The sequence below is a fragment of the Ursus maritimus genome, unplaced genomic scaffold, assembly GCF_017311325.1.
Source record: "Ursus maritimus isolate PB19 unplaced genomic scaffold, ASM1731132v1 scaffold_15, whole genome shotgun sequence".
In the NCBI taxonomy this organism is placed as follows: domain Eukaryota; kingdom Metazoa; phylum Chordata; class Mammalia; order Carnivora; family Ursidae; genus Ursus; species Ursus maritimus.
The window spans coordinates 164,336-182,520 of record NW_024423897.1 but is presented as its reverse complement, the minus strand read 5'-3'; the positions used below and the strand labels follow the sequence as shown (position 1 = coordinate 182,520).

At 58.2% G+C, this 18,185-nt stretch overlaps 1 protein-coding gene across 4 annotated transcripts; it reads left to right on the top strand.

The window, feature by feature from the left end:
* Positions 1-2,411: 2,411 nt before the first annotated feature.
* GRK6 (G protein-coupled receptor kinase 6) lies at positions 2,412-17,381 on the top strand. 4 transcript variants are annotated; one of them, XM_040630233.1, is made up of 16 exons: positions 2,412-2,550; positions 6,218-6,313; positions 7,297-7,409; positions 7,527-7,604; positions 7,952-8,052; positions 8,377-8,469; positions 8,575-8,638; positions 8,776-8,916; positions 9,207-9,397; positions 10,191-10,228; positions 10,324-10,413; positions 11,363-11,571; positions 11,652-11,789; positions 15,224-15,361; positions 15,444-15,578; positions 16,248-17,381. In XM_040630233.1, the coding sequence occupies exons 1-16, from the start codon at positions 2,499-2,501 to the stop codon at positions 16,317-16,319; spliced, it is 1,749 nt and encodes a 582-aa protein (XP_040486167.1). In that variant the 5' UTR covers positions 2,412-2,498; the 3' UTR covers positions 16,320-17,381. The 4 variants fall into 4 exon arrangements, with proteins under 4 accessions (XP_040486167.1, XP_040486168.1, XP_040486169.1 ...); XM_040630234.1 differs by having other exon boundaries at positions 15,770-17,381; XM_040630235.1 differs by lacking the exon at positions 2,412-2,550 and having other exon boundaries at positions 6,240-6,313; positions 7,278-7,409; positions 16,246-17,381.
* Positions 17,382-18,185: the final 804 nt, after the last annotated feature.

The following is an 18,185-nucleotide window of genomic DNA, read 5'->3' as shown; positions in this document are numbered from 1 at the left end:
AAACACAAGCAGGGGAGTGGGAGAGGAAGAAGCAGGCTTCCAGCAGGGCAGGGAGCCCGATGTGGGGCTCGATCCCAGGACCCTGGGATCACACCCTGAACCAAAGGCAGATGCTTAACAACTGAGCCACTCAGATGCCCCAGAGCAAGAGAACCTTAAGCAGGCTCCACGCCCAGCGTGTAGCCTGACACAGGGCTCAATCTCACGACCCTGAGATCATGACCTGAGCCAAAATCAAGAGTTGGGGGCTTAACCAACTGAGCCACTGGAGACCCCCACATCTTTTTTATCCATTCAACAGTCAATGGACATTTGGGCTCTTTCCATAATTTGTCAGCCTCTATGAACCTTAACTGCCACATCTCACTAGAGAGGGAGGGGCACTCACATGGCCTGGCCCGCTTGTTGAGATAGCTGAATGCAAATGGTGTGGTCCTTAAGTGTCTGACCTTGGTTCCAGCTCAGGGTCCTGATCTCAGTGGAGTCTGCTTAAGACTTTCTCTCCCTCTCCCTCTGCCTACCCCCCCCACCCCCCCTCAAATAAATAGAAAAGAAAGTAAATAAATAAGTCAAGAAAGAAAGAAAGAGAGACAGAGAGAGAGAAAGAAAAAAGAAAGGGAGAAAGAGAAAGAGAGCTAGCAGAGCCTGGTATATGGTTAGGCTCAATCTACAGAAGTTTGCAAAGAAACTTTCCTGTAGAGACACACTGCCCCTTCTCAGCAGTTCCTACACATCTGTCCCAGTTCTTCCGGCACATCTGGGTGTCTTCCAACAACTTTGGACTAGAACAGAAGGGCACCATCTTCTTGCTCTGGCTTCTGTCTTTGTAGAGCTGGGACATGGGTCTATGGGATGAGAAGTTGGAAGCCATCTAGTTCCTGCTCACAAATGTCTGGATACCCACACACAATACCCCACTTCTCTCTAGCAGTGACTTGGGGCATAAATTTCAAGAGGTGGCAGAACTGCCTGTTCAAAGACAAGTTTAGGGGACCCGAAAGTACTCAGCCTACCATCCTTCACTCCTCCTCAGTTGGTGGCACCATTTTTTTCCCAGTTATTCAGGCTGTCACCATGGAACCTTTTACAAATGGAAGCCACTCCTTCCTCCAGACTAGTGCTATCTGGCAGAAATTTCTGTGATGATGGAAATATTCTCCGTATTGTCCAATATGGTTGCCACACACGGCTATTGGATCTCCTCAAATGTCACACCCTGAGACCATCCCCCCCCTCACACTTTAGTATTTTGTCATAATGTCTTAATAGCACCTACCACCCTCTGAGACCATTCTGTTTGATTATGCATGTTAAGCAGAGAGCTTGGCTATCTTGCTGACACCACTGTATTCCCCAGCACCTGATTCAATGCCTGGCACAAAGCGGGTGCTCTGTATTTTTGGATGAATGAATGGATAAGGATCAGAGAAACCTGGCTGAATTCGGTTCTGCCTTACTCTTACTCGCTGAGTTTGGGCAAGCCTCCGTTTTCTGTTGTGTGAAGTGGGAGTGGAGGGAGTAGGATGCTGGCCTTGTTTTCTGCCAAGCTTCTGGCCTGGAGCCAGCCGCTGGACTCCTGGCACTTCTGTTCTCCACCTGTATAATGGGTGTGAGCTCACCCCAACGTCTCGGGGTGGTAGCGCTGCCTTATAAGGCAGCAGAGCCGAGGGCGGGCGAGGCCATGTGGGTGGGGAGAAATCACAACATCCGGCTGCGGGGGCGGGGCGGGGGCCGGAGGCCGGGGAGCCGCTGGGGAGGCCACCTCCTCTGGACTTCTCCCCTCTTCCGCTGTGCGCTCTCCAGAATGGGCCAACCCAAAGGAATATGGCTGAACACATGGCTCAAAACAGTTCGCAGCCGGCCCTCAGGAGGCCCAAAACAGCAAGTGCATCCACTACAAACCTTAGACAAGCCAAGGCTAGTCAAAGGGACCCGAGCCACACCCCCATCGGATGGCCCAGTTAAAGTGCAGCGAGGAGAATGACTGACGCCCCTTTATCCAATTAAACATCCGGCCTCCAGGGCGTGACCCAGAGGACTCACCTCCGTTGTCCCAGCAGAGGGCTCGGCCCTAATTGGCAGTTCGCTATCCTACGAAGGCCCAGAAATTCGAACCTAGGGGCTGAACACCACCGCAGACCAACCAGGAAGAGATGACGTATTAAGTCCCGCCTCTCCGCTCCTCGGAGCGAATCCCTGGCTCGGAAGGCGGGGGTTACTGAAGGGGCCGCTTAATGGCAAGACGGCGCGGGGAGCGCCCGCCTGGTTATTGGCCGCGTAAAGTAAACAGAGGGCAGGGCTGGGCGGGCCGGCGCCGGGGTGGCCCCCGGGAGGGGGCGGAGTGTGCGCGGCGGGCGGCGGCGGCCGGGGAGGCCCGGGAGGCCGCGGCGCGGTCACTGCGAGCCGAGCCGAGCCGCGCCGATCGCCATCCGGCCCCGGCTCCCGCGAGCGATCCCGGCCGGCGGCGCGGGCCGGCGGGCCCGGCGGCGCCGCAGCCCATGGAGCTCGAGAACATCGTAGCGAACACGGTGCTACTCAAGGCCCGGGAAGGTGAGGCGGCCGAGCAGGCGGCCGGGTGCGGGGAACGCGGGCGCGCGGCCTCCGAGCTCGGCTGGGCGCCCCAGTCGCCAGATCCCCTAGGGCAGCGCGCCCCGCACCCCGCGCAGAGGCGAGCCCTTCCGGCCGGTAGTCCTCCGCACCTGCCCCGGGGTGCCGGGGCCCAGGAAGGGGCGGGGGTCAGGCCACCGCCCTCGCGGCGCGCGCGGGGGGGTGGGGGTGCGGTGAGGGAAAGAGAGAGGAAGGAAGAGGGAAGGGTGGGACCTGGGTCCTTGGAGAGCCTGAGGCCTCTCGCAGGTGATAGGTGAGAAGATGCCCCAAGAAAGGGTAGCCTACCCCACGTGCCTCAGGCCCAGACCCTGGCGCCCAGCCTGGATCCGCACAAAGTTGGTGCAGGATAAAGGCTGGGAGAATGAATGAGCGGAGCCACTGCGGTACCACAGCCCACCCGGTTTGGGGAAACTGCTGATCACATATGTTGCACCGTCCCTCAGGACACTGGGGACAGAGGCGAATGGGTCATGGTTTTTGCCCTCAGGAAGCCCACGGTCTAGCGGGCTAAACGGTCACAGAAATAAGTGGGAGCTGTGCTTTGAAGGAAGAGAGCATGTGGGGCTGGCAGGACTTGTAAGTGCAAGGCCTGGCAGAGGGAGCAAGTTTGGTGAGTGTGTATTGAGCTCCTCAGGGTTTCCACCCCAACTGTTACAAGGCACCTGCTCTCTGAGAGTCCTGGGGAACACACAGAACCAGACCTGGCCCTCACTGCCTTGTGGTTAGTCTGGCCTTCATCTGCCATTGTCCACCTCAGTAACATAATCATGGAACACTCATTCTGTGCCCTGTCCTGTCTAGGGTGCTGGGGACCAGCAAGTGAACAAGACCCTTCTTTTTTGAACTCTAGGGTAGGGAGGTCATGACATTGTCATTTTCCACTCTTGCTGGGCTTCCAGGCTGAGTCATCTGTTTCACTTTTCTGCTCCATTTTACAGGTGGAAACAGGCTCAGACTAGGGACTAGCCTCCAAGTCATACAGTGAGGCTGTGGTTGACCCAGGCCTAGGACACAGGATGTCCCTAATATAGTCTGTAGGCAGCCCAGAGGAGCCCTCAGATGGCACGGCATCTGCAACCCTCTGCGTGCTGAGTGTGTGTTGCCCCCTGGAAGGTGCTGCCTGGAAGTTGGCATGGCAGGCTGGGTCCTTAGTGCCCAGAGCCTTCCTTATCTCTTGTCCTTTATTGAGTCTCAGGGCTAGGCCTTCCTCCTAGCCTCTGGGGGCATCTGCCGAGTCTGTTCTGCCTCGTCATCTAGCCAGCTAGGGAGGAGGGGTGGGGAGAGCCTGGCCAGGCCTCCCTCCCTAGGGCTGTAGCCAGTTCAGTCCTCAGGCCTGCCGAGAGCACTGCCTTGCCTGGCCGGGGAGGGTGGCATCTCCCGACAGGCTTCCTCAAGCGGTGGGTGAGGCGTAGTGGGGTACGGCCAGACCTGGACTGATGCCTCCCCTGGAGAACCCTTACCCAACTTGGTTCTGCCCCTCCCACCTGCATGCTTCTAGAGAAGTCTCTTCTCTCTAAACTTTAGTAACCCTTTTTGTGGAATGGTTGGGGATGGGACATGAGAACTAAAAGAAATCCCGGTTGTCACTAGGTCCTAAACCCTGTGATAGGTGGCTGGCTGCATTGGAATCCCTTCATTAGCTGGCTGACAGCTTGGGGCCAGGCCTTTGCCACCTTCCGAAGGGATCTGAGGCCCTAAGTGATTTGGGAACCCTGGGATGACTGGCGTGGAATGTTTGGTGTTGGAAAGGAGCATGGGTTGTGGTCCTAGGGAGCTGGGTTTGAATCCTGCCTCTGGCACCTCCAGGCTTTGTGATCTTGGACAAATTGATTCCTCGTTTCAAGGCCTCCGTTTTCTCCTGAGGTTGTGCCTAGCGTAGCAGCGTTGCTGTGAGGATGAAGTGGGGCAGCACTGGGCGGGGCGGGGGGGGGGCCCTTGTTTAATCCTCCTTCCTTGCCCCAGAGGCACAGGGAGGGGGCCAGGCTAGGCCAGGCCGGGGAGGAGCCCCACTGACTCTGGTGGCAGTTCCAGGACAGGATATTTGCATGTGACTCTTGCTGCCTTGATGTGGCTGGGAGGAGGGGGAGGAGGAAGTAACTGGTGGGGGGAGGCCAGCGGATGGAGGGTTGGGTGAGGGACCTGTGGGGGTGGGGGAGGAGTTCCCCTTCTGGGGAGGCCTTGCCCCTGCTTGGGGGTGGGGGTCTGTTGCTCATTCACAGTGGAGCAATGACTGTGGGGTATGCTGGGGGCAGCCTGCAGCAGGGTTGCTAGCAGGTTTCCCAATGGGTGTCCTGCAACATTTCCTCCTCCAGGTGGCTTAGGTCACAGAACCCAGGGAGGCACCCAGCTCTGCCCCCTCCCTGGCGCAGCCCCTTCTCCTGTGCCACCTGCCTTCAGCCAGGCCAGATGGAAATAAGGCTGGCTAAACCGAGGGGAAACTGAGGTCAGGCAAGGGAAAGTGGCTGTCTGAGCTTGCCATGGTTGTTGGAGCTGAGGCCCACCTCTTGCCCCGCCCTGCAGAATGCTAGACACAGACTCTCCCAGTCACCCTGTCGACACCTTAAGAGGTGGCTTTGGATCCAAAGGGCCTATGAGGATATTGAGGTACATAGAGGGCAAGTGATGGGCCTAAAGCGTGAATTGGAGATTCAGATCTATGTCTGTGGGGCTCCAAGACTCGGGCCCTTCCATTTTCAACCTCTTGGCCCATGGGCCACATCTGGCTCTCTAACATGTTTAATTCATTTGGCTGCAGTGGGCTTTTACAAAAAATACGAACCAGTCTTTCACATAACAGTTCAGATTCCCAGCCGGGCACACTGAGCCTGCATTCCTGTCTGGCGACAACCAAGCTGCAGCTGCCCCTGTTGAAAGGGGCATGCGCAGCGCAGTTCACCACACTCCCCACCACTCCCTATTGTCTCACATCTGGCCCACTTTTACCATACCCGTCTGGCTCTGTAGGCACCTAGGCTGCTAGTCTAGTCTTAGCAGCTACACACAGGGAGTCAGCTAGGTAAAATGAGGCGGGTATCGGGGTCACAGAAGCCCTTGGTACTGCAGTGGGCACCCCGAATGCCAGTCCTCTTGGCACCACGTTGTTCGAGTCTCTGATAGCTCTGGCACAGGGCCAGGTAATGGGGGCCTGAAGCCTTCCCAGGGACCTAGCCTGTCCTGTGCCTCTGGCGTGTCTCAGGCATGTCCCCATGTCCTGGAATCTCTCCCTTCCGTGCCCTGACTTAGGTAGTTCCCACCACTGTCATGTCCTCTACTTTCTTCCCCTGGGAAACTCTTACCTGGTAGGAAGCAGCTCAGGCTTCCCGGAAGCCCCCCCTCCATACCCACCACCCCCATTCCTACTCCCGGTGGCCAGTCCCTACCACCCCTCTTGGATCTTCCAGCCCAGGAGCCCCCAGCAAGAGCGCCCAGGGGACCTTGTGTGTCCCAGAGCCCAGCGAGAGCATGCTGAAGCATGTGGAATGAAGACCTGAGGTGCCTTCTAGAGTGGGCTGTGCCCGGGCTGAGCCCAGAAGGCCTTTGGATGCCACAAGTGGTGAGGGAAGCGGGGTAGCGGTGGGACTGGAGACCCAGCGCCCGTTTGCTCCCATAGGTGGTGGCGGGAATCGGAAAGGCAAAAGCAAGAAATGGCGACAGATGCTGCAGTTCCCCCACATCAGCCAGTGTGAAGAGCTGCGGCTCCGCCTCGGTGAGGCCCGGGTGGAGACCCGGGGGTGTTGGGGGAGCCTCCCCTGAGACCTCACCCCGGGCGCAGAGGGGCAGGCGGGGTTGGGGGGTCTGGGGAGCAGGAAGATTGAGGCTGCACCACCCAACCCAGTTTCAGTTCCGGGGCTTGAGATGGGTGGAGAGCACAGTGCAAACAGGACAGCTGAGGTGGTTGGGGGTGGGTGGATGCGGGGAGGAGGGCAGGGTCAGATTGGGGGCAGTCTGAGAGATGCAGAGCAAAGGAGGGTCAGGCCGAGGGTCTGAGGGACAGAGGGCACAGGGGAGGCTGGAGTCCGCCCACGAGTGGACTGTATGAGGAGCCCCAAGCCCGTGCTTAGCACAGCCCAGCCCGGAGCAGGGTGAGTGGCAGGTGGGGAGCACCAAAACCTGGACCTGAAGAGCCAGGACCCCAGTTCCTGCTTATCTTGGCCGAGGCCCCAGGTCTGCGCGGCACCCAAGGTGGCCTAGGCCCCTCTGACAGCCTGCACGTGGGCAAGGAGTATACTATGGCTGCTTCCACCGCCTGGGAAGGAGGCCTAGCCTCGAGCTTGCCGGAAGCCACAGCTTCCTCCTGCACTTTCGCCAGGCACGCAGCAGGTTTGGGCCTAGCCTGGGCCAGGCCGGAACCTCACAGACCACACCCAAGCCCGGCACTGTGACGTATGTAGGTGGTGTGAACCAGGAGATAGCAGGGGGAGGTGAGGGCCCAGCTCTGGAGCCATACTCCTGGCTGTGTGACCTTGAGCTAATTACTTGGCTTCTCTGGGCCTCAGAGTCCCAAGCTATGATGGAAAGAAGAGTAATGCCCACCTCAGTGTTGTGGTAAGGGTTCTAAAGGAGATAATGGCTTCCATACTACAGGGCTGGAAGCCGCTGTTGGGGCCCAGGGCCTGGCAGTATGGACAGGAGTGCCCCACTGGCAGGCTCCAGGTCTGGGAACCCAGTAGCTCCTACCCCTGCTTGCAGAGCGTGACTACCACAGCCTGTGCGAGCGGCAGCCCATTGGGCGCCTGCTGTTCCGAGAGTTTTGCGCGACGAGGCCCGAGCTGACCCGCTGCATTGCCTTCCTGGATGGAGTGGTGAGTGCGGCCCAGGCCAGCCCTGAGGGTGTCCAGACTCCCCAGGTCAAATGTGTTCCATCTCCCCACACCTGTTGTTTGCCCCAACCTCAGGCTTCTCTGCCTTCCACCCTGCAGGCCGAGTATGAAGTGACCCCTGATGAGAAGCGGAAGGCCTGTGGGCGGCGGCTAATGCAGAATTTTCTGAGCCACACGGTGAGTGAGCAGTGATGGAGGGATGACAGCAGTGGGCAGAGCTCCATGATGGGGAGAGCAATGACCACAGCCTGGGCAGAGAGGCCCTGGAGCTGCTCCAGGTTCACCAGGCACACCGCGGGCAGGGAGCCCAGGAGGGTGGGCTAGGCCGGGCAGCCTGCCAGTGGCTCGGCTTCACCCTACCTCAGGGGTAACAGTGGAACCGAGTTCAGCAACTGGGCAGGCTGGCGTACCACTAGCCTACAGCTGCGCCTAGCCCGGGCCCAAGATATCAGCTGTCTGTGCCTGGGAGGGGGCAGCTGGCCAAGGGAGCCCCCTGCACTGACCTCTTTATTGCCTGTTCCTAGGGTCCTGACCTCATCCCTGAGGTCCCCCGGCAGCTGGTGACTAATTGCTCCCAGCGGCTGGAGCAGGGGCCCTGCAAAGACCTCTTCCAGGAGCTCACCCGGTAAGCCTCTCCCTGCCCACAGGCCTGGAATTGTGTCCTGAGGAGGGGGCTTCTGTGGGCCCGGAAGGCTGTGAACAGCTCAGCAGCCGGTGAGGGAGCTCAGCCTCTCACCCTGGCCTTGTGCGTGGGCTTGGGCAGGTTGCCTTCCCTCTCTGTAGCATCTTCCGCTTCTGCATGGGTGCGTGGCTCCTGCCTGGTCGGGTGAGCAAGAGGGTCGACTGAGGGTGCTGCCTTTCAGGCTGAGCGTGCACATAACAGGGGTCCGGCCCAACGAGCCGAGAACCTGGGGGGTCAGGGGCTGACCGTGGCCGGCCCTCCCAACAGGCTGACCCACGAGTACCTGAGCGTGGCTCCTTTTGCCGACTACCTCGACAGCGTCTACTTCAACCGTTTCCTACAGTGGAAGTGGCTGGAAAGGTGAGCTCCTTGAGGGCTGGGTCACACTAGGCCAAGTTGCTGGGAGTCTCCCGGGCCTTGGGCCCCTGCTCAGCCGGTGTTTGCTCTGAAATCCCTTACCCACAGGCAGCCAGTGACCAAAAACACCTTCCGGCAGTACCGGGTCCTGGGCAAAGGTGGCTTTGGTGAGGTAAGTGGCAGGGCCAGAGCCCCTGATGGAGTGGGGAGGTGGGGTACAGTAGCCCTGGACCAGCCCCCCTCCCCGAACTCCTGTAGCCCCAGGAAGGGCACAGCTGGTCCCTATTTGCTCGTCTACCTCGGCTCCAGGTGTGTGCCTGCCAGGTGCGGGCAACAGGCAAGATGTACGCTTGCAAGAAGCTGGAGAAGAAGCGGATCAAGAAGCGGAAAGGGGAAGCCATGGCGCTCAATGAGAAGCAGATCCTGGAGAAAGTGAACAGTAGGTTTGTAGTAAGTACAGACAGGAGACCCCCTCCCTTCCCCCTGGTCACGCGCTTGCGCTGCCCTCCCCACTCACCGCGCTAGGTCTCTTCCTGCCCTGCCCCGTCCCCTCCAGGCATTGCCTTCCCGCCCTCGGAGATGCCTGGGAAGGGCGGGTTTGGGGTGTTGACACCAGGCCTGGGGAGCAGGCTGGGTCCCAAGGAGTGGCACTGAGAAGGATTTTTTGGGCGGCTGGTGCCAGCCTTGCCACCGGGTGGCCCCTGGCTCCTGCTTGAGGGCTCGGTTCCCCTCGGCCACAGGTGAGCTTGGCCTATGCCTATGAGACCAAGGACGCGCTGTGCCTGGTGCTGACGCTGATGAACGGAGGCGACCTCAAGTTCCACATCTACCACATGGGCCAGGCCGGCTTCCCCGAGGCTCGGGCCGTCTTCTATGCCGCGGAGATCTGCTGTGGCCTGGAGGACCTGCACCGGGAGCGCATCGTGTACAGGTGGCGGGCCTGGGCCTCCCCGCGGGGACTGCAGCGGGGCATGGGTGGAGGCTGCCGAAAGAGGTTGGGTGCCAGGGCCGCCAGGGCACGCAGAAGCCGGTTTGAGCCCTGCCGGCCGCGGGCTTGGGGCTCCACACTTGGCTGTGCCCGCCGCACTTGAGAGCCTCCGGGTCTGGCTCACTCACGTGAATGCCGGTGTCGTCACCCCTCTCTGTGTGACCCTGGGCCAGTCGGCTCCCTGCTCTTTACCCTCGTTCCTTTTCTGGGAAGCAGAGACTATAATTCCTGCCTCGCAGGTGGTTTTAGGACCCAAATGAGATAATGGGGTAGAGCGCACAGAGCCTGGCGTGCGGGGCTTGGCAGCAGACGGCTCTGCCTTTTGTCATTGGCAGTGATTTCATTTGAACTTCGCCGCAGCCCCATGAAGGGACAGATGAGTAGCCCCATTTGACAGGAAAGGTAGAGTCAGCCACCAGAGTTGGGGGGGAGGGTGGGGCTCCCTCAACACTAGTGGTGAGCAAGGCTACTGGTGCTCTCCCCCCAGGTGGGGGCTGCTCTCCACTTGCCTGGGGCCTCCCAGGAAGGGTCCTGGCTGGACAGATCCTTGGGCTGCTCCCTCAGGTCGAGGCTGCTGTGGGCGAGGGCAGGGCCGTCTCTCACCCTGGCAATAAATGGCTCCCGCACCTTGCTGCGTATTCCACCCCAGGAGACGAGTGAGCTAGGAGGTGGTGGCGTCCCGTCTGGCTCCTCTGCAAATTGAACAACGTCTGACCCTACCTTTCTCTCCCCACAGGGACCTGAAGCCAGAGAACATCCTACTGGATGACCACGGTGGGTGGGGGGGCCACAGAGGTGGGGTGCCGTGGAGTAGGGCAGGGTCTGGACCACCTGCTTAGTGGGCCCCCTGCTTCTCCACCCACATTCAGGTCACATCCGAATCTCTGACCTGGGGCTGGCTGTGCACGTGCCAGAGGGCCAGACCATCAAGGGTCGTGTGGGCACTGTGGGCTACATGGGTGAGTCTCCCTCCACCCTGACCCCCTTGCTTCCTGGGTCCCCTTGCTGTCCTGGGCTGGGCTCCACCTCTTCTGTGTCTCGGGGAGTAGAAAGAGCTGATATCCCTCTTTTATAAGTTAGGACCGAGACTCAGCCGGGGGCCCCACACACCTGCGAACACACACTCATTTACCAAGTACTTACGGAGCTCCTGCTATTGGCTGGGCTTGCAGGTGGCTGCCAGAGAGGGATGAGAAGGGGCTGATTTTAGGGCCTTGGTCCTGCCCTCCCCTGAACTGCCCAGGTTCCAAGAGGGAGTGCCCATCTGCAGTGCCAAGATGTGCCCCCGTATTCCCCTTGGGACCGTGTGACGCGGCAGACAGAGCCCCAGGTACAGGACCCACCTCTGGTCTGTGGTGTGTCCTTGGGCCACGTACTGCTGCTCCCAGCCTCACTTTGCCCAACTGGAAAGCAATCGTACTGGCTCCGGCGTTGCCTTGAAGGTGCAGAGGTAGGAGAGGCAGCCATTCCCGTGTGCCCACCCTGGCTGGTGTGGGCACGCAGCAGAGGAGTTTCTTCTTTCTTCTTTCTGTATTAAATCCAGAGATTGCGAACTGGTAACCACACAGGGCTGATGTGGCCTATATTTGTGTTTAAATCAAATTGTTTTTAAAACAATTGGAATGGGTTGCCAACATTTGATAGGCCAGACAGCTTCACATTAAAAACAGGGATTGCTGACTTCTCTTGAAAAATCAGAAGAACTGGCCCCCTGCAGGGCCACATCGGCTCTCTGACGGGGCATGTGCTGTCCTATGTGCTGAAGTCCCTACCAGGCTGGGGGGAGCGCCTGCCGGCAGGCGGCCACTACAACAAACACCCCACTTGGTGTGTGTTGGGCATTCCCAGGGCCCCAGGGCTTGGTTCCTCCCTCCTGCCCAGCCCTCACTCCTGTTCCACCCTGCCCAGCCCCAGAGGTGGTGAAGAATGAGCGGTACACATTCAGCCCAGACTGGTGGGCGCTAGGCTGCCTCCTGTACGAGATGATCGCAGGCCAGTCCCCCTTCCAGCAGAGGAAAAAGAAAATCAAGCGAGAGGAGGTGGAGCGGTTGGTGAAGGAGGTGCCCGAAGAATACTCGGAGCGCTTTTCCCCACAGGCGCGCTCGCTCTGCACCCAGGTAAGGCGGCCGTCAGGCCTGGGGCCGGGGGCAGCGGGCACCTCTCCGGGGCCACCCTGACCGCCCCTGCCCTGCCACAGCTCCTAAGCAAGGACCCTGCTGAGCGCCTGGGGTGTCGGGGAGGTGGTGCCCGCGAGGTGAAGGAACACCCCCTCTTCAAGAAGCTGAACTTCAAGCGGCTGGGAGCTGGCATGCTGGAGCCGCCCTTCAAGCCTGATGTGAGTGCTTTCCACTCGTGCTGAGGGCGGGCCGAGGGGGGCTCGGGGCTCTTGGAGGCGCGCTCAGCACACCTTCAGTGCAAGTGTCAGAAAACCCAACTCAAGTGGCTTGCCCTACAGAACATAATTCAGTGGGCTCACACAGATGGAAAGCTTTTGGCATCCCTGGATCTGGGGCTCCGACAACGTTGCAGGAATTCTCTCTTCCTCTCCCTCCCCACTGTACTGGCCAGTGTGCAGTCTTTACTTTCTGGCTGCTTCCCCTAGGGTGTGGCCATGGTGTGGACCCGGCATTTCAGGTCCTCATCCTACCAGCTCAGCCAGCCCAGGAGGCACAGTGTACTTCTTGCCCAGTCATTTCAAAGCAAGTCCTAAAAGGGAAAAAGAAAAGTCTTAAGGCTAGCGCTTACTTCCACTGATTGTTTGGAGGCCCTTCGGTGGCCACACTTGGATCACTGGCCCACCTGAGCCACTGACAGTGGGGGAGGTCAGTTTCCTGAAGGAAAACCAACATGCCATTGCCTGCAGGGGTAGGCAGCTGAATATCGGCTGCGCACCGCACCAAGCAGTGCGGACTTCACCCTCGTAGAGTCTTACCCATTTACTGAGCAGCTCAGTGGATCAGGCGTTCTGTGGGCGGAGACATCCTCGAGTCCTCATATTCCAAGTGGCAGAAACCCAGCTAAAACTTATGTCCAACATGGAGCTTATTGGTTCATTTCACCAGAAGGTCCTAGTATAGGGCCCATGTCAGGGTCATGCAATGTTGCCAGGCTTCATCTTTTGGCTCTGCTTCAACCTGTTAATCGTCCCCCGTCTGAATTCGGGCTTCTGTGCGTGAAGTCACAGGGAAGATTGTGACTGGCCAAGATGAAGTTAGGTGCTTGCCCCCTTCCCATGTGTAAGAGGACTCGGTCCTGGCATTGACAGTTTACCAGCAGGCCAGGCTGATAGCTGTCACCCACACAGTGACTGTTGATTCGCTCAACAAATATCTGAGTGCCCGTAAGTGCCAGACCTGAGATAAAGAGGTCAGCAGGACCCAGTCCTGCCTTCCTGTCGTAGTGGGGAGCATGGCGAAAGAAAGCACTAAGAGAAAAAGAATATCAGGTAGTGTGAAAAAAATAAATCCGGCTAAGAGGGAGATAGGGAATGATGGAGGGCGGGAGTATTTTTAGACAGGGTGGTCTGTGAGGACGTGACGGTTAAGCAGAAGCCTAAAATATGTGAAGGAGAGAGCTGTGCCGAGTTTTGGGGTGAGAGCATTCCAGGGAGAAGGAGAAGCCTCGAGTGTGATAGACCAGCGAGGAGGCCAGTGTGGCCAGAGCGAGCATGGGCTGGGAGAGGCACACGGTTTTATTCTAAGTGTGACAGGGGGCCTTCGGGGAATGTTGAGCAGGCTTGCGAGGTGTGGGGGCAGGGCTGGAGGGGTGAGTAGAAGCCGGAGGCCAGCTAGGGAGCCGTTGCTTAGGAAGCATCGTGCCTTGTAGGCCTCACCAGCACCCTGGGGTGTGGGCTTTGCTGGGAGTGATTGAACTGAGAGCAGCTTGCCTCAGGGCTGGCCCCCCCATCAGGTGTACTCCTGCTTGCAGTGCATATCATCTCATTTAACCTCGAAATCATCCCACCGCCCCAAGTCTTCAAAGTTAGAAAACCAGTGCCCCGGAATTTAACTTTTTAGATGGAATGGATGAGAAGCAAGCTTGATGCTGATGTCATTTTTAATAGCTTTGTTGAGATTTAATGCACATAACATAATTCACTCACTTAAAATGTGTAACTAAGTGGCTTTTGGCATATTCAGAGTTGTGCAACCATCACTATAATCAATTTTAGAACATTCACATCACCCCTTTCCACCCACCCAACAAAAACGCCATGCCCATTAGCACTCATTCCCCATTTCCCTCTCCCTGTGGCCCTGGCAATCACTAATCTACTTTCTGTCTCTGTATATTTGCCTGTTCTGGACATTTCATGCAAATGGTGTTATCCAGTACGTGGTCCTTTGTGACTGTCTTCTTTCTCTTAGCATAACGTTTTCAAGGTTCATCAATATTGTAGCCTGTACTTTGTTCCTTTTTTTTTTTTTTTTTTGAAGATTTTATTTGAGAGAGAGCACATGAGTGGTGGGGAGGGGCAGAGGGAGAGGGAGAAACAGACACCCCCCTGAGCAGGGAGCCTGATGTGGGGCTCGATCCCAGGACCCTGAGATCATGACCTGAGCCGAAGGCAGTTGCTTAACCGACTGAGCCACCCAGGCACGCCACCCCCCCCTTTTTTTTTTAAAGATTTTGTTTATTTGAGCACGAGCAGGGGAGAGGGGCAAAGGGAGAGGAGAAGCAGACTACCTGCTGAACAGGGAGCCCGATGTGGGGTTCGATCCCAGGGTCGTGGGGCTCGATCCCAAGACCCTGGGATCATGACCTGAGCCGAAAACAGACACTTAATCAAGTCAGCCACCCAGGCGCCCCTACTTTGTTCCTTTCTTATTACTGAATAATATTCCATTGTGTGAATACACCACATTTTGTTTATTTATCAGTTGATGGACATTGAAGTTGTTTCCACTTTGGCCTATTATGAGTAATTCTTCTACTATGAACATTGACATGCGAGTTTTGGTGGGGACATATGTTTTCATTTCTCTTGGATGTATACCTAGCAGTGGGATTGCTGGCTGATGTGGTAATGCTACATTTAACCTTTTGAGGAAATGCTAGATTGTCTTCCAAAGCAGCTGTACCATTTTACATAACGATGTTGTTTTAATTGACGTCCTTAATAGTAGGATTTAGAAAACAATGTGAAGATGAAAGAGACAGTGGCCTTCTGGAGTGAGGTGGGCTCCCAGGAGGGGCTTCCGGGGATGTGGGGAGTTGGGAGGACTGTTCTAATCCTCTGGTTGGCCATGAAGCTTGAGGGGATGGAGCAGGCCATTGGACATCCTGGAACAGAGGACCTATCCGTTCCAGGCCCTGCATGGGGATGGTCAGATGAAAGGACCAGCTAAGATCTACCTGCACGCACCTCACCTGTGATACCCCCAACAGCCATGTGTGGTTGAAGGGGGTACCTGCCACTGATTCCCCAAGGCACTGTGGGGGCTGGTTGGCTGCAGCAGGTCGGCTCCCATCGACCTGGAGAGGCATGGCCTTTACGTAGCTTCATGAGTCAGAAGCAATGAAGGGTAATGATCCCCAGTTTACAGAGGGGAAATTACCTCAAAGAGAAGGGACTGCTGTGCTTAGGAAGTGCATGGGGTACCTAGTTTCTGACTCGGATCAGAGAGTTGCAAGGGTTGGGGCACAGCCAGGCCAAGGCTGCAGGGCTTTCCGGGGCTGAGCTGCCCGGGCGCGTAGGCGGCCAGGCATGCGTGTGTGCTTGCTCGGGAGTCTGTTGCTCCCGTCTGACTGCTGTTCCGTCCCCACCAGCCCCAGGCCATTTATTGTAAGGATGTTCTGGACATCGAACAGTTTTCCACAGTTAAGGGTGTGGAGCTGGAGCCCACTGACCAGGACTTCTACCAGAAGTTTGCCACGGGCAGTGTGCCCATCCCCTGGCAGAATGAGGTAAGGAGCTGGCCAGCTGGTGGGCCGGGCTCCAGAGGGGCAGCCCCGGAGCCGGCTCTCACAGCTGCCTGTGCTTCGGCAGATGGTGGAGACCGAGTGCTTCCAGGAGCTCAATGTCTTTGGGCTGGATGGCTCGGTTCCGCCAGATCTGGACTGGAAGGGTCAGCCACCTGCACCCCCCAAGAAGGGACTGCTGCAGAGACTCTTCAGCCGCCAGGTAACCCCCGGCACTGTCCTGTCTTGGCCCCTCTCCTGGCTCTAGGGGACGGTGGGCGGGAGGCAGAGCTGGTGCCCGCGTGCGCTGGGAGGGGGCATCTTCCAGCCGTGCCACGTGTGCCCAGGGTCTCTGGCCTCATTCCCGCCGGTCCCCTACCCCGGCTGGGCTCACGGCCTCTTTTCTCTTTCCAGAGGTGAGCAGTGTGGGCTCCCCGTGGGTTGGCCTTGCTGCCCGGCCTCGGGGAGCCACAGGCAGCCCTTCCATGGCAGAGGCGAGATGTGGGCGAAAGAAGTCTGGTGCCCGCTCCCCCCTTCCCCCAACTACTCCGTTCCCTGCACCCTGGCACCTTCAAGCTGCTAGCCTTGCTTAGCCATCTGTCCCCCCATGCTCCGCCTCCACCATCCCCAGGGGAGAGGGTCTGGACAGGGCCTTGCTCTGTCAAAGCCCGAGATCCACCTGGACCCTCTTACTTCAGCCTACTGCCAGTAGCCTCTGCACCAATGTCCACACATGTCTGGCCTGAGCTGCTGCTCCAGGCCCCTCGTGGGGAGCCCCCAGCCCAGAGCATGGCTCCAGGCAGCTCCTGGCAGGGCCGGCCTGGGTGGTGGCACTGGTGGCTAATGGGACTCGCTCTGCCTCTCTCCCTCCGTGTCTTCCCCATCCCTCCAGGATTGCTGTGGAAACTGCAGCGACAGTGAGGAAGAGCTCCCCACCCGCCTCGAGCTCCCCACCCGCCTCTAGCCCCCAGCCTGAGGCCCCCACCGGTGGTTGGCGGTAGCAGCTACTCCGAGCGCTGTTTACAGTTTTGCACAGTGGTCTTCCCCATTGCCCACGCAAGCTGTGGCCTGGGGAACACAGCCGGAGCTGTCCCCGGTGTCCTCTGCCCCTCAGCCCCTGGTCTGGCTGAGTTCGGGCAAGACCTGGGCTGTCCCTGGGACAAAGGTGCGTCCCTTCAGCTCTTGTCTGTGGAGCTCGGGGCTTTCTGTATTTATGTATTTGTACGAATGTATATAGCAACCAGAGCGTTCTTAAGACCCACCCTGGAGCTGGCAGCAGGGCCACTGCCAAACTCAAGGCTCCTTGGGCCCAGCTTGAACAGGCCGAGACTGGGCCAGGAAGGCCCTTGAGCCCCCAGCACTGTGCTCGCCACCGCCGACCTCCGAGTGAGACTCATGCCTGCCTCTGCTGCCCCGGGCTCAGGCCACCACCTCTGGGGTCCAATGCTGTCCCTTCTCAGCACTTGTCAAAGCTGGATCTGGGGCCTCTGTATCCCCTAGGCCTGTGCCAAAGTGTGACCAGAGATTGGGCTGACCCTGGGACCCATCAGTCCACTGCCCAGGCTGTCCCAGATGGGTCTGCCTCTGCCTTCCAGCTCCCAGGGTGCCTCGCCCCTCATGCTGGGCCCTGTCCTGAAGACACCTCTTGCAGAAACGCCCCAGCCCAGGCCATGGGAAGGGGGGAGGAGGTTGTCCCTGGCCGACTCTCAAACATTCCAGACTCCCCTCTTAACAATAGACACATGTGCCCAGCAATAATCCATCCCTCCCTGTGTGTGCCTGTGGGGTGTGTATGTGAGTGCGTGTGTGTGAAGGGGGTAGGCTGAGGTGTGTGTGTGCCTGCACCCCAGGCCCCAGTTCTGGTCCTTCCCACATTGTGATGGCCGTCCTGATCCCAGTGTTAGGGTAGCATGGGATTACAGGGCCCTCCCTGGTTTTTCCGTATTTAAAGCCAATTTTTATTACTCATTTTGTCCAATGTAAGCTGCCACGTGTCTCTGAGTGAATACAGTCGAGCACAAACCTGGCCAGCCGCCCTGCCTGCCTCTTTCTTGCTCCTGGTGTTCCAGGGGTCTTTCTGCTTCCCTCGCAGAAGGGAAGGAAGTGGGAAGGGATCAGAGGTGGGCCTGGTGGGGGCTGCCCTTCCAACATGCCCTTGACCCCCCCACAGCTGATCTTGGAGTAGCCTCTCCAGGCAGCCAGGCCTTGGTGGCCTTTGGGCTCATCCAGTGGGTTTCTCAGCTTCCTAAATGGGATGAGGCCTGAGGGAAAAAGCCTTGGGTCCCCACTAGGGTGTGAGTCTGGCTCTACTGGTACTGTGAGGCAGGTTTAGCTGGAAGGGTCCCCTCCAAGGCCAGGATGGTCTGGCGACCGGTTGTGGGCTTGGAGCAGCCTGGGGAGCAAAGTGGAAGCTGCCGTTAGAAACATCTGCCAACTCTGTCCTAACCTGGACACCTGTTGTGTGTGTGGCCCAGGGCCAGTGAATTAGAGCCATCCCTTGGCCCTGGAAGCAGGAAATGTGGCCGGGCAGACATGAGATAGAGGTTATGCTGGGAGTTAGGCTGTGGCTAGGGTGGGTGGGGACCAGCCATGAGGACATTAGGAAGGGTTCTCTGAAGAGTTGAGCCAGGTCTTTAAGGAGACTTCTCTAGCTGGGAACAGAGGGATTGGAGGAGCATTCCATAGCATTCCGCCTGTGCAAAGATGTTGACAGTTTGTTGGCAAGTCTGTCCCAGACTTCACAAATCTGTTGTTGCACCATAGTCTCCCAGTGCCCCCAGCACTCTAAGGGTGCTCTGTAACCACAGTAAGGGTTTGTTCCTTGCCTCTG

Excerpts from the sequence above, each read along its gene's own strand:
- GRK6 (XM_040630233.1), top strand. The coding sequence starts at position 2,499 with ATGGAGCTCGAGAACATCGTAGCGAACACGGTGCTACTCAAGGCCCGG. Across the intron at positions 10,414-11,362 it reads GGGCACTGTGGGCTACATGG|CCCCAGAGGTGGTGAAGAAT; the intron begins GTGAGTCTCCCT and ends CACCCTGCCCAG. Across the intron at positions 15,579-16,247 it reads AGAGACTCTTCAGCCGCCAG|GATTGCTGTGGAAACTGCAG; the intron begins GTAACCCCCGGC and ends CCATCCCTCCAG.